Below are 27,374 nucleotides of genomic sequence, written 5' to 3'. Positions count from 1 at the left end.
CAGGGTCGGGCCAGGCAAGTTTGGGCACTGAATATTTTTATGTTCGGCATTGCAAGTTTGTCACCATAACCAAAGCGGCATTACTGACCGTAATTTGCTAACTCCAGATATATGCATGACCAATCGTAAATGCAATGTAATTTAGGACTCAAAACTAGAAAACTTATTTCGAAACTTTATGATTTAACAGGAACGTATTCCTAATGATGCAAGAAATGCATATCACACATTCACACGGTAAAAAAACAGAGAAAGATTTCAAGATATCATGCAATTCTCTACTACTGTAGATAATCAAATTGTTCCATGTCAAAATAGTCACTTTTCCCCTATTGGGGGTCGAGGTTACTCAACAAACAGGATAAGTAGACTGCCTATAGTAGTACAGAGATGGGAGAGGTATCATTTTGAAGATATTGAACAGAGAAGGATTTAAAGATATCATGCATAGTGCTAATTCAGAGTTGTAACCATAGGCGAAAACATAGAATTAGAATGAAGAATTAGAACGGAGATAACAACCTCGACTAGATTAGAACGCAGATTGGAACGCAGATTAGAAAGTGATAAGCGCTTGCATTCATGTACATTTCATGCGCTGTTGTGTTTGTCATATACAATTATTTATGTAATTTATTTGTCAACTGGAACATGTATGATTCATTGAGGTTAAATTACTACGATTCAACAATGTTTGAGCGTGTTAAATTAAATTTGTGTCCTCCCGCCCCAAAACAGAGAGTCACTAAACATTTAACTTGACGGCATAGGGAATGTGACAATTATGTAACTGTAAAGCATAGCGTAGTTCATTTGACAAGATAAACATGCATTATTTGTAAAAAGAGAGTCTGATAATACAAATATTCACCATCACACCTTGATTGAATTGACTAAACATTTCGCAACTAAAAATTTTTCAGAACATTGAACCATACTCTGGTCAGTTATACGAATTACTATTTATTATTGCTACGAATTATTACATGAAGAACAGATATTTGGTTTCAACGTAATGAATTTAAACAATATTTTTCCCCTTAGCACATTCAAATACGCAGTATGGAGATGAATATAAAATAAGCTCGGTTCTGGTCAAAGTGATCAGTCCACCGCTTACTGTAGCAACTACATAAATATATGGCCTATATCAGAATCTGCAGATTTTCCTAAATTAAAAACTTAACCGCTTATTATTATTATACATTAGGATTTAAAATGGGTCAATTTAGGCAAACCGTCTCAATTTTGGTAGTCATCTCTGTCATCACTGGTAATGTATGTAAAACATTGAGGGTATTCATCGTTCGGGGGTTTCGTTTCGCAAAAATATTTATTTTTTGAGCTTTGAAATTTTTTTGGGAATTAAATACTTGCACTTTAGATGTGGAAGTTTCCGAAACACATTTATAAAATTGGCCAACTTAAGTTGCGAACTCGTGAAGAGTACTATAATTCTCAAAAAATATTCTCAATTCTATATAAATTTGTATTCAGCCGATCTCATCCCCGATGTACCCTATGGATCAGACCCACTACAAGTGATGGACATCTACCTGCCGTCTGGGGATAGTACCCGAGTATCTAAAATCATCATCGTGATCCATGGGGGTTCCTGGGGTAGTGGTGATAGAGTAAGCATGGGAGTAATTGTGGAATATTTATAAGCAACTTTTCCAGACTTCTGCATCGTTAACATGAACTTTAGACTTGGTAAGCGACTAAATATTGCGTATCGGATATCACAATCATATGGTTTGATTTACAAATTAAAATTCTGGCATTTCAAAAATTAAATTAAATATACTATGATCCCAACAAGAATTTAAATTTAGAGGGTCAAATTTTGAATTTATTGATCTCGGTTGATGAAGTGGTGGTGGTAGCGGCTTCTTAGCTGTCAGGGTTTATTCTTATTGTAATGCAATTACAAATTACTTCTACCCCAAGGTTCCCCCGCCAGTCCCGGATTTCCCAAACAGTTAGAGGATATCGACCAAGTTGTGACCTATATGAAAAACATGTTCACACAGAGCGTAACCTTCGCTCTTTTCGGGGCAAGTTCCGGCGGTCATCTCGCCACCTTGTATGCCTACTCGTGGGACAAGATTAACCAAAATGTGAAGGTCGCCGTGAATATTGTTGGACCATCTGATCTTACCGATCCCGCTTATGCCAACCATCCTGAGCGGGAACGACTCTTCAATTTTGTCGGACCCTGCTTGAACACGGAATGTCCGGAACAATACGTCGCTGCCAGTCCGGTCTACCATATTGATGCCAATTCCCCCAAAACAATTGGTTTCTTCGGAACCCTAGATTTCATAATTCCGCCGTCACAAATGTTCCTCCTACGAGACAAATTGGTGGAGGCTGGTGTCATCAGTAAGTTTACGATGTGCCCAGGAGGACACTGGGACGATTGGTCAGATGAAAATAAAAACAATACAGCCGTGCAAATCACGCAATTCTTTATAGAACATTGGCAATAATTTGGGAAATAAAATAACATGAATTTATATCTTGTATTCTTTGAATATTGTATCACTTTTCAATGCCGCTTTAAATGGGAACCATCCTGACCCGTTCCGTAAATTGGAATGGGGACGTCTGAAGTATGAAGGTATAGTTTCATGTTTATAAATGCACATTTTCTCTTCCATATTTCCAGGAATATTCCTTCCAAGGATTCCAACCAATCCGTCGGTGAGTAATTGCATAAAAGCTTCTTCTCCAGATGAGGTAGACATGACCAATTATTTTGCACAGAGGTGTACATAAGCTTGACGGTGAGTAGTGGTATTTCCCTCAAAATTGGTCCCCTCTCAACCACCCAGGTGAAGGCAGATATTGGCGACGTTTACGAGTACTTCCAACACGCTTATGGACCAAACGTATGTAACAAATTCATTACCCCAGCAGGTGTCCCGAATAAACCCTGGTTTTGCATTTGTAGGCTATGCTTACCATGAAGATGTACTTTGCGGGAAGTAGTGAGGTAAGTCGGATGATAAGGAGGTTACAAGAAACTTATCCAGTGCGTTAGTTCATAAATTGCCAATTTTCGGAGAGTTTGTAACCATAAATTTTTAAATGATTATCCTCAAAAAGCGGAATGACGAGAAATTCTGAAACATAATCATTAAAAGAGAACTAATGATTGGTTACGATTATTTAAACTTTGTTTCTCAAAATGCGGGTGTTGAAATTACTCCGATTTTCCAAACCGAAGAAAACGAAGGGCTCGTGATGTGAATGTTGTGACCGTCACTTTATGAGAATACTGACTAACCCTTCTTCCCATTAATTCAGATAGTCGGAGACGTAAACACAGAAGACCCGAAGGCTTTACTCTCAACTATTATTCTCAACTAAATAATTAATAGAAAGCAAGGTTACTTTAAACCAGGATACTTTAAAATTAAGTTTCAAATATTATTATTTTCAAGAGAATGCTCGTTACGCAACAAAGTTTTTAACCAATACTCTTTCCTGCTATACCACGGTCGCCGTGTCAGCTGTGCACACAAAATCATGGGGTATAACAAAATTCTTATCTCATACATTTAGCTACTTGCAACAGTGTGTAAACCTTATGTGCTATCGGAAAAACTCCTTGTCGGATCGAAGTACGTCCGAATCTTGTTCACCCATCTTCCAAACAGATTCACGAATACGCTCCGAGTTGTCCCGCTTACCCCCAACTCGATAAATAGAATAACCCAGGCTATCTTCACTCCCAATTCAAGGAAGGGTAATATCCAAAACATGGCGCCAAATGTTACAATATTCGAAATTGTGTCCACATCCGATTCATCGAACTCGGTATTCTTTTCATGCTGGATCCGTTCTGCTTTTCCCGTAAGGTCCGAATTACACATTCTTCTAATCCTCCTTCCCGCCATACTTGTGAACCCTTCCTGGATTTCGATCCATTTGAAGATTAGTCCACTGGCCATCAAGCGATCCACAACTTGATCCGCGTAAGCTAATTGAGGGCATTATTCCAATGGAAGAGTTTATGAGAAAATTTATTTTTATGCATATTTACGTTTCAGTGAGGAAAACGGGCTCATCGGCAGACCCACCCAGGTTGGCATGATCCTCTCTTTTGACACTTTCAACCGAATCTTTCCACGAGCATCAGTTAGCACAACCCTGGCTAAGAACGCGACCGTATAAAAGGTCGAAATACAGGCATGATTTTTCTTCCGCACGGTCTCGAAACACTGCAACCATGGTAACGTTTATTCGTTTTCATTTAAATCGTGCCAAGATAAATCTTACCTCATGAAGATGATGATTTTCTCTAAATCCAGTCACCCTGTCAAGGTTAGATATTCCAAGCGATTTTAAGTGTGCTTCCAATTCGTGCAGACTTTCCATCGAAAATTCCGAAGTTCTCGATATGTTGAAATTTGAGTTAAACAGCTCCCTGAAGGTGGACGGTGGTTCTACAACTGTCGGTGTGATTAGATCAGAGACCATGCAGGACTTGTAGGATGTGGTAAAAATGAAAGTAAAGAAGAACCAAGACGCTAAAACAATTTGAAATGGGCCTTTCGTCCCAAAGATCGTATCGCAGGAACCCGGTTGATCCAAGAGTGGATGAATTATGCACAATTTCATGGTACCCCAACTGTTTGTTCGAAAACGTTGCAAACCGCAATAGGTCGCAATGATCGCGCAATACGCTACTATTAACCAAGCCCAAACCGTGTGGGTAGCCGGCTTTAAAAAAATCCCCATCCCCGACTTTATTTGTTCGCAGCGGCGTCAGGAAAACGACAGGATTTGAAATGATAAGTGTTGAAAACTGAAGCGTTTCCCAACTTCGGCGCTCAATGGCACATGCATGACCGATAGCTTCGTCATAGTTTGTCAATGCGTCCACAAAGCCGTCAATTCCTACAGAATGACCAGTTCAATGACAAATTGGATAGGAATAAGTACAGCTCAACTTACCAGTAACCAGCGGCTGTATTCTCGTTACGATTTTCCCACTGTCTTTGCTTCTCACAGGAAATCCTAGTGTCGCGTTTACAAAGTCAATAACAGTGTATGCCATCCGCATCCCTGGAGTCTCCGTTTTACTTCCGCGAATATAGCTTTGCTCCACCTCGCGTGTGTACAATCCCGCAATTGGATAAGCCGACATCGTGGCGACGGATTCTAGTTTGAAATTTCTTTGGGCTGCAGTATACGTTTTTATATCGAGCCAGAGAGATTCGTGAATTATAACCCATTTGTGCCGCACTAGCCAAAAAGTCGAACTCCGTTTAGGATGTATCATGATAAGGAATACATTCCTTATCATAGCCCTTAAACTATGCTGAAGATATAGCGGTGACTCAGATATGGGTATCTTCAATGTCGCTGTCATAGATTTCGTGACGATGAAGTACCAGTTCCGAAAAGGGGAACAGATGGTTGCAAAATCAATTCGATGTGATTCTGACAGTAAAACATGTGAATTTGCCGCTGCCAAGATGACTACTGCATGAACGTGGCAGGACCCGTATCTCGGAACATTTTTCAAATTTGATACACAATTTCCCTGAACTCGGGGTTTTCTAAAATTCGGAGTGGTGGATGCTTTTGTTTTGAATGAAGTGATTCTGGGCATGTAATCCCCGTCTTGTCGGAGAAATAGTGAAACGCTCCCCAAATTGGAGCGCCCACCACCCAGGATAATCAACATTTTGAAGAAAACTGGACCAGGAAGATTTTCAACACGGTTCAGAACGTCCCTGAAACCTTCTGAAGTTTCCAAATTGCTGGCCTGTATTGGGGTTGTAAAAGCGATAACGTGATGAAATATGCCAGGGAATATTACAACGAAGAATGACAGAAGGCGATGCATACTGTAAGAAAGATGATGTAAATAATTCGTGGAAAACAATAGCTCCCGTGTTTTTCACACTCTCAAATAGGAATAGAACTCTATAGTCTCATTGGCGGATGTAATTTATTCTTGCACTCGATACAGATAGGATATCAGTTACGGCTAACAATATCTGAACAAAAATGTTTTACGGAAATTATTTAAATTGTGGATCGTTACGCAGTTCAAACAAAAGATGTCATGCTCAAGAAAGAAGCGATAAGCTATGCAATTATTGGAACACATCAATACAACATTAATCTTCACTTGAAGTGGAATTGGCTTTCAAACAAAACGTTTTAAAATTTAAATAACAGTTTAAAAACTTTTGGTTCGTCCCAATCGTGCATTATTTAAATAGTTTTCAACCATATCTGGCCTGTTATTAAGGAATGTAGAAAATATGGGGCGGTTTGGAATTAATTTGTGTTATTAAATATGCACACCTGCCACAAAACGATTAACGAGGGCAAAATGAGCTTTCTCTAAAGGTTATAATTTTTAGCGGTACTAGAATTTGTGTGCGAGTTATGGATTCTTATTTATTTTGAAGTTTCGTTAGAAATCATGGTACCTAAAGTGCTATTAAGTAAAGTGCAATTTCCAAATTTGGATGCTACTAAAATAAAGTGCGACAAAGCACGATACATAAGTAGCGCAAAAATTCTTAGAATTCTTCACAATATAAAGCAAATAGTTTCCCGATTCAAATTCTAATAATGCCTAAAAACGAATTAATTAAAGATAAACTAATTATCTTTAATTGACCACATGCCATGCGCTATATTTCGAAATTATGGCCATGGCGACAAACCATGTCGAAAAAAGTGTCGAAACCTAATCGCCATATTGCGACATATCGACAACACCACAAAACATGTTTTGCCCAAATTTCATGCAAATCGCCCAAAAAATGCCGAAATTATGGCTTGGCGACGTTTTTCGACATGATGTCGAAAAAGTGGCCACACTCCCTTAATAGTGTGTCACCCCATAGCCGTGAAGAACATGTGTTGAAAATTTCAAGTCGCTGCGACAAACCGTTCTCTAGTTTTAGTGTTCACAGACAGACAGACAGACGGACAGACTAACTAACCGATCGCATTAAGTAGCTCGCGCTACTTAATAATTGTGTTCGTAAATCAACCTAGTTACACATGAAGAAGACCACCATTTCTCCGCAGGGTCACTTGTGCCGCATATTAGGCTGTCTATGCGATTAATTTAAATTATTGATTTCCAATTTGAAATTTCAATTGTAATTCTCCATCACTAATTTGTCAATCTCTGTTTAATATTAATAATCATCATTTTAAATTTGGGTGAGTGATGCATAGATAGACATGTAGAGCCAATTTATTAACAGTAGTATTAAAATTTTAAAATATCCATTAGGTATGTAGATTTTTGTAAGTTTTATTTTAGTAAATGACGAAACCTTCAGCATCCTGAAACATATGAGTAAGAATTATCCGTTTCAACAGCGAGATCCACCACTAATTTTAGAATTTGGAATCAAGTACTTCGAAATGGTATTATAGTCCGTGTGAGATGACTAGACCAAATTTTTTGGCGGGGAATTTACCCTGGGGGGCGCTATGGACTTATAACATGGGATACATTGGTACATGGATATCTGTGGAACGGGTGGATGGAATTACAAGTTCTTTTTTTGTTGTAATCTATATTCCAATACCTCGACCCGATTTTGGTGTTTTCCGAAATTCGAATTTTGAAATTCGAAAATTAAAAAATTCTGAAAGTGCATCGCAAACAAAGCATGGCAAAATGATCGTTGGTTCGATTTCGCTGATTTTTGGATATGTTGTAGTCCTGATGGTGCTGAACAATGTTCAAGTTACCCACAAACCGAGATTCGACCTGCATGACCTTGTTTTAACCCGTCAAAGGTCACCAGGTCAAGTCTCACATAGCCCCATAATTGCGGAATGGTTGGAAAGGTTTCGGCGGGAGGATTTAGAAAATATATAATTTGTGAGGTCTGGGACCACCCCCTGATGATTTAGAGACCCATGAATATTATTATTATTTGGTAGAATTTCGCCAGTGGGCACAAGTGTAGAGCATGTTTTTGCAAAGGATGTTTTCAAAGAGATCGTTCCCTGGGGAAAACAAAACGTATGCTTACGCTCGTAATAGTGAGGTAACAATATTATTACCAAGTATGTACACTGCAAAAAATTCGCTGCTGTAAATTTAATGGTGTTACTTTTGGTGCTAATTTGTCACCTTGTATCTAGGGTAAAGTTTGTCCCCAATGGTGTTATAATTTACACCGCACGGTATAAAATTTAACACCACCACGCGGGGTTGATATGGGACTCGACCGCCTTGGTGTCAATAATTTTTTACACCACATGGTGACGAATTAACACCACACTGTGACAAATTAACAAAACACGCGGGATGGATATGTGACTATACCGGATTTTTTTCAGTGTAGGGGTAGGTATCGGTACGTAATTTTGTAATTTGTTTGTCTCAAATTATTACGGTAAAATTTCATAGCACGATTTTTGCACTATTAAACACATGTATTCGCTAAGGAGGGCAACTTGTCAACCCTCCCACCTCAGATCCTGATGTCCTTTGGATATGTTGTAGTACTAGGTGAATCTAGAAAACAACTTTAACCGTTTGATTCCATGGCCCTATTTGCGCCCGCCACACCCCCTCAAAGTGGCCGAATCACCCTATTCTGCGACCTTCAAATATTAACCAAAAATCCAATTTTGCTCGGATTTCAATAATTTTTACATATTATTGATCCAAGACAGTTACTCTATCAGACCCAATAGCACCTTTTCAACTTTTCAACTTTTTTGAAATTTTCACTTTTTTAAAAAATTTTCTAAGTCCTGAAAAAATTTAACATTTCAAAAAGTTGAGCTTGTTATTGGATATGATAGAGCAACTCTCTAGGATCAATAATATGTAAAAATTATTGAAATCCGAGCAAAATTGGATTTTTGGTGAAGGTTTTGAGTAGACAAGTTTAGCATTGCGGCCTTATGGGGAGCCCCTTCGAAGGGGTGTGGCGGGCGCAAATGGGGCCATGGAATCAAACGGTTCAAGTTGTTTTCTAGATTCACCTAGTACTACAACATATCCAAAGGACATCGGGATCTGAGGTGGCAGGGTTGACAAGTTGCCCTCCTTAGCAGAAACATTTATGCATATAATTTCAGCATAATTTTTTTTAGATGAAACGTTTCCGCATAAACGTTAGAACTGAATTTTGCCCTCAATTAAAAAAAAATTCTCTACAATTCCTCAGAACGACGAAAATTGTACACACGCTAAAAAAATTTGATGACTGATAAATCTATCCCCAGATTTGTTAGAGTTGAGTCGGATATCGGATTTTTTGATAAATCCGATCCAGTGTAATATCGCGTTAGGATGCATCGGATATTTAAAATAGATGGCCCGACTCAACTCTACAATGCAAAAAAATCCGCTGGTGTAAATTTAATGGTGTTAATTTGTCACCTTGTAGTTTAAATTTTGTCCTCAATGGTGTCATAATTTACACCACACGGTGTGAAATTTGACACCACTGCGCCGGGTGGAAATGTGACTCCACCGCCTTGGTGTCAACAATTTTTGACACCAGACGGTGACAAATTAACAACACACGGTGACAAATTAACACCACACGGTGACAAATTAACATCACGCGGTGATAAATTAACACCACACACGGGGTGGATGTGTGACTATACCGGATTTTTTGTAGGTACTCATTCCTCACTCATCCAGATCATACCCATAATGCTCCCTCCCAACTTGCCAAGCTTTTGCTCTACTTTGAAGATTAAATCGGTCCAGAATAGCTGCCAAGGGGTGGATAAATCTTAACGTTTTTGTACTCCTAGGTCCCTCAATCGCCATAGCTTTGACATCATTAATCGTACAGATTTTATCCATGTGGCACTCAAAGAGGCCCGCGTGTCGGGCAACAGCGACTCTCTGGTAAAATTCTTTCTCGTCATGGACCCTTATCCCGAGGGGGCCTTTGCCCTCCGTGTTGTGTCCCAGTCGTCCAAGCTCCCGATCCACGAGCCATTTCACGAAGGGGAAATTGACCCTGATTACGAGTCGGGCGATTGACTGGTAAATGTCGAATCCTTTGAGTAAACTCAGGCAAGCTAATTCCCGCAATAAGTCCATTTTTTAAAATTGGGAGACAATAGTGAACCTCACTACCAAGCGAGGAGGTTTAGTCGAGTGATAAACTAAGTGGAGGAGAGGATTATACAAAGATTTTAAATTTAGATTGAGTAAAAAAGAGAGAGTGGATTAGGATGGTTAATAACTTAGGTAAAATTTAAGGCACTTTATTTAATCTTGGGAGGAGGAAGGGTGTACCTCATCATTTGTTTTATGCAGGTAAATGCTGATTTATTTAAAAATAAATAACTTTCTCAGATGTGCAAACATTGCAATAAAATGGGTGAACTGATGCGAACTGAGGTGGATATAAAACTTAAAGGTTTGCACTGTAAGAAATACTGCAAATTTTAATTGGTAAAAATTTTATCACCGGATAGTCACCCCCTGTATTTATGTGGCTTACTAGTGATAAATTAATTAATTACTAGTGTTAAATTTTGTCCCCAAAAAATCACCAGATGAAAACAATCTATTACCCCCCGGATTTCTTAGATATTCCATTTTATCCTAAATAATTTGGGAAGAAAGTGTTACCCACTTGCGTAAATTGTTAACGGAGCGTTATAAACGTAACTTTAGATTAATTCTTGGCATCACAAAGCCATATTGGCCATAAACTATTGTTCTTCAAAATTTTTTAGAGTGTATCCTACCCAAAATTCGATACAATTAAAAAGGTAAAATATTTTAATTGGGGAAATGAAACTTGCTACTGAAGAACAAGTTCATTAAGGATACACTGTTTTTTGTGTTGAACAGCAGACTTAAATAGGTACTATTTTAGAGGTGAGTATTCCGTCTACCTCACTTTATCGTCATGGTCTGAATGACACAGACACAGATATAAACGTATGGCAAAAGTTTCGTGTATTACGTGTGTTGGAAAAATATGCCATTTCTACTCACATCTCGATTCGCATATTGATGGAGATAGTGACAGAGGGGTGAAAATTTGGTGATAAAATTTCCTTATTAAAAAAATGCATGGTATTCGATACGTCACCAATTTCTTGGTTTACTACGTTAATCTCGTGTTCCATTTTCATATGGACGAGATGAATTGATTTATCTCTTCAATTGCGTGCAATTTCCTCCATGCAATAAAACTTTCTTTAGAGACGGTTTGTTGAGAAGAGAATATTGCTTCTCATTTTGGGCAATATCGCCATTGCATGTAAACGTTGAACAAAGTCGTGCATATTGTGCATGGTGGTGGTGGTCTCGCTCGCTTCCCCACCCAAGCCATGTATACGTATGCGTTGGATAAAAACTAGTTTTTGCCTGCATTTAATCAATGCTAGCAAAATTCAGTCAAAATGCACACAAAATCCACAATTAGCAGAATCAATAACTTCAATTAATTATTCATAGAATTTTTGAGGGATGTTCAGCTACTCCTTTTCGGCCCGACTGTGGGGGTTATATAAAGCGCCACCATGGTGACCAAAAACCAACCAACTAATAAATAATAATAATATTGCACCAGAGTGATTTTCGAGCCACCATTTGTCTCATCCCTATGAGGAATTTAGACTGCATAAAATTAAATCTCAATGTGCGTAAAGCACTTAAATAATGTATGCATGGTACAAAATGGGATAAAATAATAATTGTTACATATTTATTAAAATTTGTAAATTAATTTACTTTTGCAAACTATTTAAATCAGATCTCTCTGCTTCCTCGACACTTTATTTATTTCAGATAAAGATTAAGCAAGGTTCGGTTAAGTTAGGTTAGATTAACGCCTTGCCTGCTAACTATATTACATTCACATAGTTATCAAAACAAGATCCAGCCACCGGTTAAGTGACAGGCATCTAGTTGCAAAAATGTCATTAGCAACTATATTTCGAAAAATAAAATTCTTCTCAAGTTTCTCTCATGCCAACCAATATTACAATTTGGAATTTTATATGGCAAAATTTTGAATTTTTCTACCAAAATGTGAGATTTTTCCAATACCAAGACAATGTTAAAAAGTGAGTTTTCTGTGCAAACTCAAGACTTTTTTCTGGTAACGACATTAGTGGCACAATTTAAGGCAAGCAAGAGGTTAAGCGAACTTATTAACTTTTTTCTTCGCCTGCACATGCAAAAAATATACACATTAAAACCACACATTTTTTAAAGGTGATTCTAAATATTACACAATATTAATTCTAGTAATTGGCCAACCTTTCTTAATTAAAGCAGGAGGAGGAGAAAATGCACGTTTTGCTGGGGAGAGATTAAAATGAGACAAGATTTAACTATGTTGCTAGATCCTCCTCAACTTTATGTATGTATCACTTTTTAAAATTCCGTTAAAAAGTAGAAATCCTGCTTATAGCGTAAACACAACTGTGCCTTGGTCGAGTTCAAGGATATCTACAGTACAATCCTGCCCCACTAACAACCTGTCTCGGACTTAGATATTTATTCATTAAAGAGATGACTGGATCGACGCCACTTTTTAGGGAGAAGAAACTCGCCCACTAAATATGTCCGATGGCTTACTTGTGAACATTTTGCAACACAAACAAGAAATAAATTTACTTGTTTTTTTTTCTACCTCTGGGTCACCCATGAATAGGTGCTTTTTAGCGAGACCGACCTCAGAAAGCGTCAGCCTCCTGTCACGGCTACATCTTAAGGGAAACCCCTCTTCAATTTATTTCTGGTAAGTGACGGATCAGTAAAATTTTGGGGGGTGGGGTCAATTTTGGGTCGAGTTAGGTGCCCAACTCTTTTTTTTCCTCGCGACGGATGAATACATATTTTATGTGACATATTAATTTTTTTGTGTGTTATCACTTTGGTTGTTTAGGTTTACTAAATTATTAGGCAGGTTACGTTTTTAGAATTTCCGTAACGCTCCGTCTCTCTTGATAGTGGTCAAATTTTCGGGAACAAATTGGTGGTGGTGCGGGGTAGTTTTCACATTTTCCAAATGCATTTTGAAATTGTTGACCACTCTCAAGAGATACGGAGCATTTCTAATAATGAAGCTGCACAATCTGCCTAATGACAGATCAAAATCATACTAGATTTTAAATTTAGGTTGAATTTTCCCCAAAAAATATTGAATACAATTTCTATTACATTTGGAACTCAATATTTTTCGAGCTCAAGATATGAAGAAAAAGGTGTGCGGTGAGTACTTGCCGTACTTAGAATGAGAAATTATATTAAATATGTTTTTACGAAAATTCAGTCGAAATTGAAAATTTTGCATGATTTTTTTTTGTGAAACTACGTGATATTGTGGTTGCTACAAAAATTATTGAGCACTTATCTTCACAAAAAAGTTTGTTGATTTTCCACGGCGTTTATAATTCCACCCCCACCCTCACCCAATTTCACCCCCACTGAGGGTGGGGGCTGATTTGGGTGGGGGTGGGGGCGGATTTGGGTGGGGGTGGGGGTGGATTTAGGTGGGGGTGGTGGGTGAAATTGGGTGAGGGTGTGGGCGGAACGCCGGATTTTCCATGGGATTTTCCACCAAATACCTTTTCCACTCTAGTTATTATTATTAGATATTTTTCTAAATATTAACCAAATACATCTCTTAACCCCTTGCCTACCAACTGCGTCACATAATTCACGAAGTTACCAAAACAAAGTCCAGCGACCGGCTACGTGAGAGTCATGTACCTAGTTGCAAAAATGTGGTTAGCAATTATGTTTTGAAAAATAAAATTACTTTAAAGTTTCTCCCATAACAAAATTTGGAATTTTTCTACCAAAATATGAGATTTTTCCAATACCAAGATTATGGGTTTTGAATTTTTTTGAGTTTTCTGTACAAACTCGAGACTTAAAACTGGTCCCAGTTACCATCACCAAGTCCATTAGTGGCCCAATTTAAGGTAAGCAAGTGGTTAATCGTTGTCTGTTCCTATCTAGTTGCAGGTCAAGGTCACTCGGTCGGGTGACACACTCCTCCCACTAAATCAAAATGCTGCGTCGTATCGCTCTCGCATTCCTCTTTCTCGCCGTGGTGAGGGCGGAAGAGGTGAAGCCTCTTGCTCAAGATGAAGTTACCCGTGGGGGTGGGGGCGGCGGCGATGGATGGTCGCAACAATACCACTACAGCGCCCACCCAGGCGAAGGTGGCACCTACGCCGGCCTCTCGTTCGATCTGAGCACCGGACTTTTCCTGGGGATCGGAGCCATCATTCTCCTCCTCGCCTTTGCCGCGGGTAATTAAAATTTATTATGGTAATTTGTGGTACGGTTTCCACTCCTTTGGAATAAATTGCCGGAATTTTGGGACGGTATTTTGATTGAAATTCCCTGAATAGTGGATTAAGTCTCGGGAAAATTTGGAAGTTTAAAATTTCCAAACCTCCCGGGAGCGGTACACCCCAAGTTGTAGCTAGTATCTGATTTATATTTCTAATTACTTTTCACAGTCTGTTATCCAGCTTTAAGCAAGGGTGGTGGTGGTGGGGACGGATGGGGAAGTAGTTACCCATCTTACAGATCCCTTAACATGGCCAGCGTGTCGGAAAAGGTGCTCAACGCTGTAGAGAAGGCGTACGACCTTTACAACAAAAACCAATAATTGGTAAGTATTTAGAAGAAAGATTTATGCTAATTAGTAAATTTGTGAAATTATCCGTCATGTTTACACCTGTGTCATGCTCACCCTTTGGTAAAGTTTTGCTTTAATATTTATTAGTAAAGTGGAGACAGTTATAATTGATTAAATTAAATGGGCATAGTTTCTAAAGCCGCTTTTTGGATTGGATTAAGGTCAAAGTGATGTTGACGGGTTGGATTAGAAGAACCAGTTTTCTTCCGTAGACATTTCCACATTCATATTTTGACTGAGGATTGAGACGAGAAGGAATTTAACGTCTTTATTTTATATCCTTTATTTTACAGATTGGACTAAATCCAAACCCACACCTTGTATTTCTTTTTTTCTCCACTTCTTCAAGTTCAAGCCGGTTGGAAATTTTGTCACGTGGTGGGGGGAACCAACCTACATGACATATGCGGTACTGGGACAACTTTTACGAAATGACGGTTAAAATTTTATGACTTTTACAAAAACATGGACCTCCTTCAACCACCAGACTGACTTAGGGGACATTTAGACTAACGATGATGACACCATGTCTCAAAACCATGACGGACGACGCATTATATGTACGTGACGACTCCTCAAGACAAGATTATCTACGACTTGGAAATAAATTAAAGATGACAACTATGGGACATTTTACTAACAAGACGTAACATTATGACGATACTGATCCCCATCCCCCCCCCCACCATGGATAATCAGCAGGCACGTCCTTATTTCTCTGACCTAAAACAATTGGATTTATTGTTGACTAATTTGTATTTCAAAGTTTTTTTTTACTATTTTACTTTTTTAATGGTTGATCATATTTAAATATTTATTCTCAAAATTTATTTTAGTCAGAAAAAATGCAATAAAAATTCCAAAATAATGATATAAATCTCACCACATTTTCTTTCTCGGGCAGAAAAGATTATCAGCCCGTATCACAACTCCTTAAGCCAGGCGAGGATGGACCTCTCTTTTTCAACTAAACTTCTAAATACATATCCTTCCACATATATTTATAACACGACAAAAAATCCGGTGTAGTCACATACCCACCCCGCGTGTGGTGTCATTTTATCACCATTTGGTGTAAATTTTTCCCCTTGTGTTGTCAATTCATCACCGTGTTGTGTTAATTTGTCCCCAAGTGTTGTTAATTTGTCCCCATGTGTTGTTAATTTGTCACCGTGTGGTGTTAATTTGTCACCATGTGGTGTAAATTAATCCCCATGTGTTGTTAATTCGTAACCGTGTGGTGTTAATCTGTCACCTTGTGCTGTCAAAAATTATTGATACCAAGGCGGTGGAGTCACATATGTGTCCACCCCGCGCGGTGGTGTTAAATTTTACACCGTGTGATGTAAATTATGACACCATTGGGGAAAAAATTGACACTATACGGTGACCAATTAACACCAAAAATAACACTATTAAATTTACACGAGCAGATTTTTTGCATTGTACGATCGCAATTGCTACATGAGGCTGAAATAATGAATGAAATCTAGACACGAACATAGCCAGAGGCCATCTGATAAATTCTCACTGGGGGAGAGCAGCCTTACAGAATTTTGAGGTAGAGTTTTTGTCAAGCAAAAAATGTATGTAGTCTAAATATTGTAGGAGAAGATTGCTCCTAATTACGGGTGGCAAATGTCCCATGATTGCGGTGAGGTATGTATAAATCTTTTAATGTAACTGTTACCTCTATTCTGGACCATGATACTGGTATGTAGAACTAAATAATCTAGCGTGTACTAAATCCAGAAGACCCATTGTCACTCAATACTATAGCTGGCCCACTGTATTTTACTCAACTTTGGCGCGCTCGTTCTCGTGACCCGAGCAATATTTTTGAGTGCAATATTTTTTATCTGCTTACCAACACGTGTAGTTATAATTTGTCAACTTTACAGTAGTGTCGGTTTGATAATGCCGCAGAAACTTCAACCAGAATGGGAAGGTCGCGTTTTAGCACTTTCTGACCTTAATTACTCGACCAGGGAGGTCAGGAAATTACTTTTGACCCAAAATATAGTCATAAGTCAAAAAACAATTAATAACATTGTGAATTGTGTTGGAAAAAGACGTCGTGCAAAGTCGGCTGGGCAAAAATCCCCCACAAAACGGCAACGCCTAAATGACGCCAATCGGAAGGCGGTGAAGAAGATTGACCTGCTGACCAGGAAAGAAAATCCACCATTTCAGAAACAAATTGCAAACATCGTCGGTATCCCCAGGACCAGTGTGCAACGAATAATTAAGCGTTTAGGCAAACGCATCGCTTTCAAAACCACCGTTCGTTCCCTTAATCCAAAACAGATGCAAAATCGAAAGACCAATTCAAAAAAAATTATTAGAAATATTTGGCCGGCGATAAGGCAGAATATGTGGTGACATTGGATGAAGCAATGTTTTATGTGCAAAATTGCAACGGGAAGAGAAAAGTTTGTTACGTCAAACGAGGAGAAAAAATTCCCGAAAATTGGGTGGTGCAGAAGGACAACTTTTTGAAGAAACACATGGTGGTCGCCGCAATGACAGGGCGTGAGGTCATACCATTATTTCAAGTGCCCAAAAAAGTTAAGGTTAATGCAGACTGGTATATTGACAAAGTTTTAAGACCATTGGTGAACATCCATCTCCCCCGTATTTATGGTCACGAGCTCCATAAGGTCGTCATTCATCATGACAAAGCTTCTTCGCATACGTCACACAAGACAGCCATTTATGCGGCAGATATCAAACGGTCAAAGGGAATAACAATTATTCCAGGTTCAGAAATCCCAGTCAAGTCCTCCGATATAAGTCCACTGGATTTTTTTGGATTTGGCTACCTAAAACAAAGGCTTTCGAGACGACGCGCACGCACTTGGAAAGGGGTTTGGAAAGTGCTGAATAAGGAGTGGAAGAAAGTGACCCCTGAATTATGTACCAAAGTGTTCAAGGCATGGAAAAGAAGACTTCGTCTAGTAGCTAAAAGCGATGGCCGACATATTGAGAACAATCGGACATTCATAGTCGAAAACGTTAAGGTAAAATTTGGATTTCAAAGTGAGTAAAATAGAGTGGGCCGGCTATTGTATTTGATTCGTGCGTGACAGTTTTTTTGTCAAATATCTGAATAAAATCCGGGTTCAGTGCATCTACCGGTATCCGGGATGCATTCTGGTGTATCTAAGCTGGAATTGGGACTAAATGTTAGTCATCATCTCCCACTTGAGGAAGACACTTGTCTTGCGAATTTCCAAGTATTTTTGTTTAATTTTGACAACTTGTTAATAGACAGTGAGTTGACGATTCATACTTTTTTTGGAAACTTGGGAACAGGCGAGAGACTGGATAAGGTATGTTGAGTGCATACCTATATTTATTTTCATATCATACAACTTGACTAAATATACACAAATTATAATTAAAATTAATGTTGTGCGTACTCACGCATCGCAACACAATTTTGCGAATTTGCGACGTTTGACGTGAGTCCATTTCGCAAAAAAAAATCGGTCAGACTTTATTTCTGTCATCAAAATGTTATCGTTTCCATGGCGTTTGTCTTTAATTTTGAAACAGTGTTTTGCAAAATTATCACAAAATAATTAATTATTAATTAATTATTAATTAATTATTATCAAAATTATTATTTGATTATTAATAAAAACAAGCCTTCGAGCGTCGCAGATTGCCAAAGCTTCAGAAACGTAGTTTGTATGGGAAATTTTGCGAAATTTCGCAAACTTCGCAAGTTATGTTGCGATACTACGGTGACGTGAGTACGCCCAATAAATATATCCAAATTAAACATATGTAGCAAATTAATTGTCTAATTTATTAAACGCTTTTCCGTATCAGAATGCCCTTTCAACTCAACTCGATCCGAGAAGCTATGAAAATTGCGGCAAAGTTTGGTTTGGTGACTGTTGGTGAGACCATCACTGGCGCCACGGCTGTCCTAATTTTGAACGACATTGTCACCAAGCTGGCCCACCTTGGAGGGGAGGGTGAAGTGAGGATGGAGGACTTTTTGAATGCTGCCGCCCGCTGTGGATTTAGTCGAGAAGTTGGCCTAGCCCTATATAATGTCATGGGATTGTTAACATGATAATATGATTATTTTATTACTTTTCAAACATTCAATTGTTGTTTTTCAACACTCATCAGCATTACTTTTCCAAAATTTTTATACCATTGAAATTTCATTATCAGCAGTTCAACTTTTTAGCCCGAGCCAGGGCTTATGGAACCGTCTTTTTGTCCGTCTGTGACACGCTAGAGGACGAACCACTGGGCACACTTAAGATTAGGCAAAACAACGTCCATCGTCCTGCGTCAATCAAATTTTTCTTGTATCCATCGTCCAGCGTACTGCGTTCATCCACTTCTTTATTGTGTCCATCGTCCATATGGACAGTAAAGCGTCCATCGTCCGCATGCATGGGCAATTATGCGTACATCCTTCACCACGCATAGATACCTAATTCTTTCGCGAGTGCACATATTGATGCCATTAGGGAGAGATTGATGAAGTGCCACTGAGGAACTTAAGAGTTATTAATCATTGAGGGTATTCATTAGTTATTTGCAAGTTCGCATCGCAACATAATTTTCAGGATTTTGCCAAGTTTGCGATGTAGTCATGTGAACTGACTTGGCAAAATTGTTCGCAAAATTGTTCATTTACTTTTGCAAACTTTTTTTGCTCAGGAAAAACTAGCCCTGGTGATGCGCAAGTTAGCAAAATTATTTACCAAGGAAAAATCTTGCGAATTTTGCGAACTTTATTTTTTTACGAAGTTGAATACCCTCATTATTTACTATAACATATTAAAAATCGATATATTACATCGATTTTTGCAAAATAGCCTGCATAAATCACCATTCTGAACTATTTAATATATAAATTTGTTTTGAATTCAAAGCTTACCATATTTTCATATTGTGTCTGTTTAAATGAATTTTTATGTAAATTTCTAAATTACTGGAAAAAAATCAAGTTTTACATACCAGAATGCTCAGGAGGCTAGGGAGATTAAGATTATGAATTATACTTTTTATACAAGTAAAAATCAATAAATGTCACAAATAATCAAGTGGCGAATTACACACATTTGTGTACTATTTTGCTTTCCCTTGGGGACGAGATGCACACATTTGTACTGCAAACATTTCCTGGACATCAAAACTCACAAAATCTCAATTTTGGGGTTTTTCTGTTGTATTTTTTGGAAATCTCAATAGAGGTTTACAAATCCTTGACTTACAACCCGTGCTGAAATATTTGCCTTTTTCCTGTATAAACTTCTGTGCCGCAAATTGGCTCAATTTTGTGCAGAAATTTTCATGCACAAATATTTTATGCAAAAAATTACTGTGACTAATCCTGCAGAAATTATTTTTCAGTAAAAAAAAGTTAAATTTTTTTGAATCTGAAATTCGTATTTTCTTATGCAGGATATCACATATTATTCTAAATTTTAACATTGTATTACCTCATATCACTTACTAATACTTACCATTTCACCTTTACTTAAATCTGATGGCATGTTCAAGCGTTAACTATAGTAAAACATTTGCACAGAATGAATTCACAACTTTATTGTGTCCATCGTCCATGTTCATCGTCCATCGTCCATCAACTTTTTCTTGCGTCCATCGTCCATCGCCCATATGGACAATTATGCGTCCATCGTCCATATGGACGGGCGTCACGCCGATGTGTGATTGTTGTGAACCTCCCTCTCGTATAAATTGCATCATCATTCTCTCTTGGTCTGGAAGGATTTCTTCCAGTTAGTTTAGAATTTTGAAATTGTTAAAAGTGGTGGTCAAGGTGATTGCTTTGAAAATTTAGTGCCAAATAGTTGGAAAAATTGATACTAATTAATTGGAAGATTAGGTGCAAAATATTCTTAATTTTGAAGGTATATAATCGGATAATTTGATAGAGAATAAATCAGTAAATTCTATCTCAAGTCTGCAATGTACGCTTTATTCCATAATTATTGCAATAACTACCATAATTCTCGTGACTAAAAATTACGTAACCTAACTTAACCTTGTGTACTGCTGTTCTTGGAAGTTCTGAAGATTAATACTTGTTTGTGCATGGGTGACAAATATGTATCAATAAATCTAAATTTATACAAACTCAAATCTCAGGTTCATTGCTTAGTTTATTCTGGAATGATTCCAGGAACAAGATCCACCTCTATATTGACTAATTCATTCCCAAATTTATCGCGCAGTACTTACATTTAATCATCTCGGAATGAATAAGAGCTCTTGGAGGATGAGGCTTCTTGGAATAGTAAAATCCATACCATTCATTCATGTTGTGATTTGCTATGTTGTTGTCCATAATTTACTCAGATCCCAAAGGTCAAGAAAATAGGCTATCATTCCGAGAATATTTACTGCCTCAAACCACTCCGTATTTAAAGAGTTGACTGCCCAGTCCAAGGATATCACTCTCATCGCCGACTTAAAAGAATCCATAACCAACACAAATTTAAAATTATTATTACTACACTTGCAAAGACATAAAGTCTGTTCAAAAATGAAGTCCGTCGCAGTTTTTCTAATTGTTATTTACACTTCTGGAATTGTTAACTGGTAATAAAGTCTCTCCATGAAAAAAAGGGGTTTACAAACGTCGATTTAGGTTTTAAGTCATTTAAAAAAATGCAAATTAAAAGTTAGTTTTTGAGATTTTTGACTTATAAGTGATGGAAAAATAAGTCGGTCCTGGAAACTTATTTTTCCACCACTTAAAAAATCTAAAACCTCCCTTTTAATTGGCATTTAAAAAAATTACTTATAAGTGACAAACACTTTTAAGTCGACGTTTGTAAACCCCTAATAATTTATTCCAAATAAATATATAACTGACAATTTTCATATCATACATACTGACAATGTTCATTTCTTTTTTTACCTGGCAATTCTAGTTGTTCAAAAAAGAAGGAGGCCGGGACCGTTCATCCCACCCAGATCTACCCCACTCCATTCCCGAGTGGGGTACAGGTCGAAGGAAACTATGGACAGTGGAAGTTGACGGGGACGGAAGTGGTGGCCGGTGGTGGAGGCGGGTTCGGGCGTAGCGTCGAGTTCAACGTGATGGCCATGAATTTGCAGACGAAGCATAACTTTTTCTGCAAATTTTCTTGTAACCCGACCGGCTGTTCGGCAATAAGCAATAATTCGAACATGAAGAGAACATTCTACCAACAAGTGCTAGAGCGGGTGGGAAGCAATGTCCAAATGTACAGGAGCTGTGGTCCCAGAATCATTTCGGACACGCGGGTCTGCGGAAATCAGGCCGTCTTTACTCTTCATTAAGTTATTGCAATATGTCCAATAAGTTACTTGTTTTGATTTGTGGTATTAAATTGTCCTGTTTAACATAATTTTTAGCAACTGCGGGAAAATGTATAAAATTAAATTATGTGGTTAGCTAGATAATAAATTTCGTGTGAACTACAAAGGATTGAATAAAAACAGGTAACCAAATATATTGGCGAGAGAAATGGTGGTCAGGTTGATTTATGATACAATTATGGTAGTGGCATCCAAATTAGGAAATTACGCATCGCATTTTAAGTATAATGCATTTATCAATTATTATGAATTGCCTTAGTTTTGTAACAGTCAATATGTTTTTTGTGCAATTTTTTTTTAATTGACTGGTTGTCTATTGCCTAATTATATATTGGCCGTGCTGTTGGCAAATATGTCAAATCTGGTAAATTGGGTATAGAAACGTAATATGCCAAGTTTACCAAATTTGCGAGATTTTGCAAAACTTTTGGCTAAAAAACCATGTGATTTATTTCCGCTAATTTACTCAACTCCAAGCCATGTATTTATTTGGCAAACATATTTCGCAAATGACAAAGTTGCTTTGCGACATAAGAACCTGACGTGAGTACTGCCATTGTAATACATTTTTCATAGGGAAGATGCTTGCATGAAAATTTGCATGGGACCTCATAGCGTGGAACGTTGAGATGGTGGTGGTATGATGAGGAGGGTGGAGCGAACGAGAACTGCATCGGTACATTGGAAAAAAACCAACAGTGCGAGAGCAACTCATGTGTTTAAGATTACAATATAATAAACTAATTAAGTAAAAGTAGACATATCTTTTCTTTTTTTAAATAATTGGTATCAACATTAATTATGCATTCCAAAGCCGCTAAAAATAGGCGGGTGTTGACTGAAAAACAGATAAATGCAGAATTTTTCGTACCTGCTAAATTATGGCAGCATAAGTTTGTGGATGGCAAATGGGAAAAAATTGGCGAGCAGGTCTTACCAACGGAAAAGTCGGTACGTAAAGAAAACTGGCCTCCATTAGTTGTTAACCATTTAAAGCGGAGGAGGACAATTTTCGTTCTCATGGTAACAGCCAGCGGCGTAGCCAGGATTGGGTCATGGGGGGGCTCAGCCAGAAAATTATAGATTACTCAAGTATAGGCTTTTTTAGCTTTAACATTTCTACATGCATTCAATTTCCAAATGGATCATACCATTTTAAGTAACATTTTACCACCGAATAAATATATAAGCGCATCTAGTTTAGCACTATGTATGTATGTTTTAAAAACCACCAAGTTGTCATGCAATTAATTGGTAGTCTTGTCTTCAGAGAACCATACGCACTGTCACATCTCGAGTTCCTTCCATACAATCTTAATTGACAGATGATAGTGTAACTTAAACTTTGTCATTACACAAGCGTTGTAAAATAACGTCATCTCATTCTCGCGGACGTGATTTTCCGAAAATCTGTTTCGAAAAAATTTCGAAATATTTTTCGAGAACTGCAAATAAACGTGTAATTCTAATGCTGGTTTAGTATAAATAACGGTCTGGTGATGAAATATTGATACATTATTACCTGTCAGTAATTTCGTGTTGATCTACAAAAAATGATGCAAACGTTTGCCAGTTTTATGAAATCTGCATAATTACGTGAATTTTGCTTAGTTTGTTTCTTAAATTCAAAAATAATTCAAAAGTGGGACTTCTCTTATAATGTGCAAAGAAGGTCTTAAACAAAATTTCTTTCTTATTGCAAAAGACTGGCCTAAAATTTCAAATTTATAGTAAATTACAATGACCATGCTGTTATATTTTACTTATTTCTCAATATTGAGAGTATTCATTTCAAGTTCGCGTCGTTAGAAACGTTTGTAAAAAATAAAGTTCGCACGTTCGCCAAAAAATTGGTTGGAAAATTTATATGCGAACTTGCGGATTTCCGGGGTTAGTACTTAGGATTAGTTCGCAAAATTATCTTGCCAAAAATGTTTCACATATGGTACATTCGCTCAGAAGTGGAACTGCGCCATTTTAATATCCACTGCGCAGTTAGTAGCTGTTGTTTAGTTTTATTATTTTTTGAAACGCAATTTCAAGGGCTACCAGCTGGTGTAAAGCATTTTTAATTAAAATGGCGAAACTCAAGAGAATTCTAGGGGAAAGTGAAAACCTCGCGAATCGAGTTTTTCAAAACTCCAAAACCGTCGCTCGACGCGACTCGAAAAAGGTATGACAGTATTTCAAAACGGATGAATATTCCAAAACGACAATCCACGTTTATATTTCGAAGTATAAGGATGCCACAAAGTGAAATTAAACAACATAATTAGGCCGCCCCTCGTCATAGCAACCCACCAAAAAGTGAATTCCATAAAAACTCGCTTCCCCAGCAACTCTTCCACGTCAATTCGTGGTACTACAAGGAAACTGAAAATTTCAAAAAGTTTGCTCCGCAACATTAAAGTTCGTAAATTGGGGTTTACAGAAAAAATTAAACAAAGTCCCCTAAACTACGTTAAAGCTAAAAAAATCACAGTTCGAAAATGTTGCAAAAAACTGTATCGATAAATGTCATAAGAAATAACCTGCAGTAATGATGAGACCTACATCAATGACCCCTAACCCCTAAAGGACACCGGGAAAAGCATTTTTCCAATCAGCTGACCCTGCGGATCTAGGTACTCTAACACTCGCTCCTAGGCAAAAAAGCTGAAAAGATTCGAACGTTAATGGCAAGAAATCAGCAAGGACATTTGGCAAGCGACTGGAAATTTGCAAATGGAAGGGTTGTATCGGGAATTCAGATTGATTGCCAACAACGGACTAGAGCAAATCCTCCGGAACAAAAACGGAGGGGCATGATGTACACCCACATTTCGCCAAAGGTTTCATAAATATCTGCTAGCCAGGTCGAACTCTACATGTCATTTTGGCGCAGTTCTACTTCTGAGCCAATGTACCATATATCAGGAATTTTGAAATGGGACGATTTGTAAATGTAATTTAGTTACCAAAGTTTTGCCTTTTGAAATTTTTGAAATTTCTGATTTAACAAATTTTAGATGCAAAACTTCGGTAATTAGTGGAAATTTTCAAATTTTTCTCATTTGAAACTTCGAGAAAATTTTGCCCATTTTCGAAGTGTCATCAGTTCGAAATATTCGCAATATTCGAAATATTCGCAATTTCGACAAATGTATGCTGCAATGCGAGCTTTCGAACTTCTGAAGTTTCTGAAGCGTTTGGAAATTTCGGTTTTTAACGTGGTTCAAAATAATTTTTCCACACATCACACCAACCAGTTGACAATTTTTCCAGTCTCCTAAAAGCTTAAAATCTCCAATTGGGCAAATGGAAAAGTTACTCTGCTAACTATATGAAAAACTGAAAATGTGCAACCTTTTCTGAAACTTGAAAAAATAATCATAGCATTTAATCTTATTTTCATGAAAGTGTGAGGTCCGATTTTTAAAATTCACTCCAATTTCGCTGCCATACAGACAAATATTTAAAAATGTTTTTTTGCACTTAATAAAAAAAGTTAAATTTTGTTGCAAATGAAAACACGAAAATTTAGAAAACTTTTAGGATTTTCACAATTTCTGAAATTATACTGGCAAATTGTTTCGTCACCATTTTACATATTCATAAGAATGAAGTTACGGAAAGGTAAATAAGTTCTAAATATTTCATCATTCCAACGGCAGTGCTATTTTTAAAAAAGCGTAGGAAAAGGCACATATTTTAGTACAGCTCTCGCCAAATATTTCGCGAAATTGTGATTTTTGCACCGTATGTTCAAGTTTCCTAGTATCCTAGGTTAAGACGCTATTTCATCGTCATAGAGTTTTCAGTCTCACCCAACCCTTGTTCTTTGTCTTTAAATGCAAATTCTAAAACTTCATCGACGTCTTGAGTTTTGAGAGAAAAATGCAACTTTTGATACTTTAATGTAAAGTTAATTTTTGGTACTACAAGCAAGTGAATTTGAAAAAATTAGCAAATTCACTTGCAATTTTTGCACAATGAATTTCCTCAAAAAATTAATTGCATTACTCTCAAAACTCATGAAGTTGATGACGTTTTAGAGTTTGCATTTAAAGACATTGAACAATGGTTGAGTGACACTGAGAACTCTATGACGATGAAATGGAGTCTTAAGTTACCCGAAATTTTCTCCCAATTAGTACCAGACGAAAAGAAATCAAGAAATGATAGTGTTTCGCTCGTAAGCCTCTGTATTTACTCATCCGGACAGTTTTTTTTAGCTAGAGATAAATTTAAACATAACCTGAAATGTTTTATCTGGGTTTCTTAATGTGAAGGAACGAACATTAAGAAACCAGACCGCTGACTGCTGACTGACCGCTGACTGATGACCAGCCTATGTATTCATAAGCTGGTCAGCACCATCATAATGTCCAGATATTGATTGTTTTGAAAGGAAACTTTGCGCAAGCCCGACCACATCGAAATTCGCATGTGGCAGAAAAACTGCATGGCAATTGTTAAATAAAAATTTGATGACTAAAAAATGGAAAATATGACCTTAACCTAGAAAACTCGCTTATTATTAAGACATATAACTTCACGTTTATACCTTTAATTTGTTACCTAATTTTCAGTTTTAAATTGTATTTTTATTTTCGTATTTTATTTTATTTTATTTTATTTTTAATTTGTTAATTTGTTTTTTAATTAGTTTTCCTGGCTCTGGGGGGGGGGCTCAAGCCCCCCTAGCCCCCCCCTTGGCTACGCCCCTGTTTGCGATACATAATTACCAAAATTCTGAAGTTTAGAAGATTTCCATTATTTGATACACCACCAATTATCCTCGCAATTACATGGTTTCCGGGGGGTGGGATTGGAGGTCATTGATATCAGTGGGTTGGTTTGTCTAGCTCAATAGCTTGGTAACGACACCCCACTCGATAGGGTACAAAATACACAAAAAATTCTAACCATGGGGTGCGGTTGGGGGTTACTTTCAGGGAAGAAAATGGGATGCGGTTCAGCTAGTCACATAAGCAACATCTCTTAGCAAATGGTTATGTTGTATAAATAAAATAGCATCAGCATTCGGGTAAAACGAGTTTGAAACATTTGAAAATATGTTTCAATATATGAATTGGAATAAAGGTAAATTTCAAAATGAATTTCAGCCGTCCCAAAGTTTAGCATCAAAACAAATGAGAAGTGTAAAATGTGATCGTACCCACTTTATTACATTGTATCCCACGTCACCTATACTGTGTGGCAATCCTACTATAAAACGTTCAACATCAATTCTTATCTGGGCCGGAGATCTTTTCGTAATGTCCCGTTATCTGCAATATAATATTTATTACACCTACTGAAATCAGCCACGTTGCATAAAGACATCACAGTGCTAAGTGTTTCGTGTGG

The 27,374-nt window shown here is 37.5% G+C and overlaps 3 protein-coding genes across 7 annotated transcripts; all 3 read left to right on the top strand.

Annotated features, from left to right (window-relative positions):
- The first annotated feature begins 1,117 nt into the window (after positions 1 to 1,117).
- On the top strand, positions 1,118 to 2,528 carry LOC110855186. Of its 2 annotated transcripts, none has more exons than XM_035856065.1 (3): positions 1,118 to 1,273; positions 1,498 to 1,713; positions 1,951 to 2,528. In XM_035856065.1, exons 2-3 carry the CDS (start codon positions 1,698 to 1,700, stop codon positions 2,490 to 2,492), a joined length of 558 nt encoding a protein of 185 aa, XP_035711958.1. In that variant the 5' UTR covers positions 1,118 to 1,273; positions 1,498 to 1,697; the 3' UTR covers positions 2,493 to 2,528. The 2 variants fall into 2 exon arrangements, with proteins under 2 accessions (XP_035711958.1, XP_035711957.1); XM_035856064.1 differs by having other exon boundaries at positions 1,118 to 1,278.
- A 9,586-nt stretch (positions 2,529 to 12,114) lies between these two features.
- LOC110855310 lies at positions 12,115 to 15,355 on the top strand. Of its 4 annotated transcripts, XR_004835918.1 has the most exons (5): positions 12,331 to 12,743; positions 13,970 to 14,265; positions 14,479 to 14,633; positions 14,954 to 15,069; positions 15,148 to 15,355. XR_004835918.1 is itself a non-coding variant. In XM_035856008.1 (4 exons), the coding sequence occupies exons 2-3, from the start codon at positions 14,022 to 14,024 to the stop codon at positions 14,628 to 14,630; spliced, it is 396 nt and encodes a 131-aa protein (XP_035711901.1). In that variant the 5' UTR covers positions 12,117 to 12,743; positions 13,970 to 14,021; the 3' UTR covers positions 14,631 to 14,633; positions 14,822 to 14,962. The 4 variants fall into 4 exon arrangements, 3 of the variants coding, with proteins under 3 accessions (XP_035711903.1, XP_035711901.1, XP_021959429.1); XM_035856008.1 differs by lacking the exon at positions 15,148 to 15,355 and having other exon boundaries at positions 12,117 to 12,743; positions 14,822 to 14,962; XM_022103737.2 differs by having other exon boundaries at positions 12,326 to 12,743; positions 14,954 to 15,355.
- Positions 15,356 to 21,088: 5,733 nt separating this feature from the next.
- LOC110855332 lies at positions 21,089 to 22,158 on the top strand. The gene is made up of 2 exons (XM_022103761.2): positions 21,089 to 21,257; positions 21,593 to 22,158. The coding sequence occupies exons 1-2, from the start codon at positions 21,202 to 21,204 to the stop codon at positions 21,981 to 21,983; spliced, it is 447 nt and encodes a 148-aa protein (XP_021959453.1). The 5' UTR covers positions 21,089 to 21,201; the 3' UTR covers positions 21,984 to 22,158.
- Positions 22,159 to 27,374: the final 5,216 nt, after the last annotated feature.

Source organism: Folsomia candida, unplaced genomic scaffold (genome assembly GCF_002217175.1).
Source record: "Folsomia candida strain VU population unplaced genomic scaffold, ASM221717v1 Fcan01_Sc012, whole genome shotgun sequence".
Lineage (NCBI taxonomy): Eukaryota > Metazoa > Arthropoda > Collembola > Entomobryomorpha > Isotomidae > Folsomia > Folsomia candida.
The sequence above is the reverse complement of the archived record's forward strand: the minus strand, read 5'-3'. Positions and strand labels throughout refer to the sequence as shown.

Coding starts and splice junctions, on each gene's coding strand:
- LOC110855332 (XM_022103761.2), top strand. CDS start 21,202: ATGAAGTCCGTCGCAGTTTTTCTAATTGTTATTTACACTTCTGGAATT. Junction 21,258..21,592: donor ACTTCTGGAATTGTTAACTG/GTAATAAAGTCT, acceptor TGGCAATTCTAG/TTGTTCAAAAAAGAAGGAGG.
- LOC110855310 (XM_022103737.2), top strand. CDS start 14,022: ATGCTGCGTCGTATCGCTCTCGCATTCCTCTTTCTCGCCGTGGTGAGG. Junction 14,266..14,478: donor CCTCCTCGCCTTTGCCGCGG/GTAATTAAAATT, acceptor TACTTTTCACAG/TCTGTTATCCAGCTTTAAGC.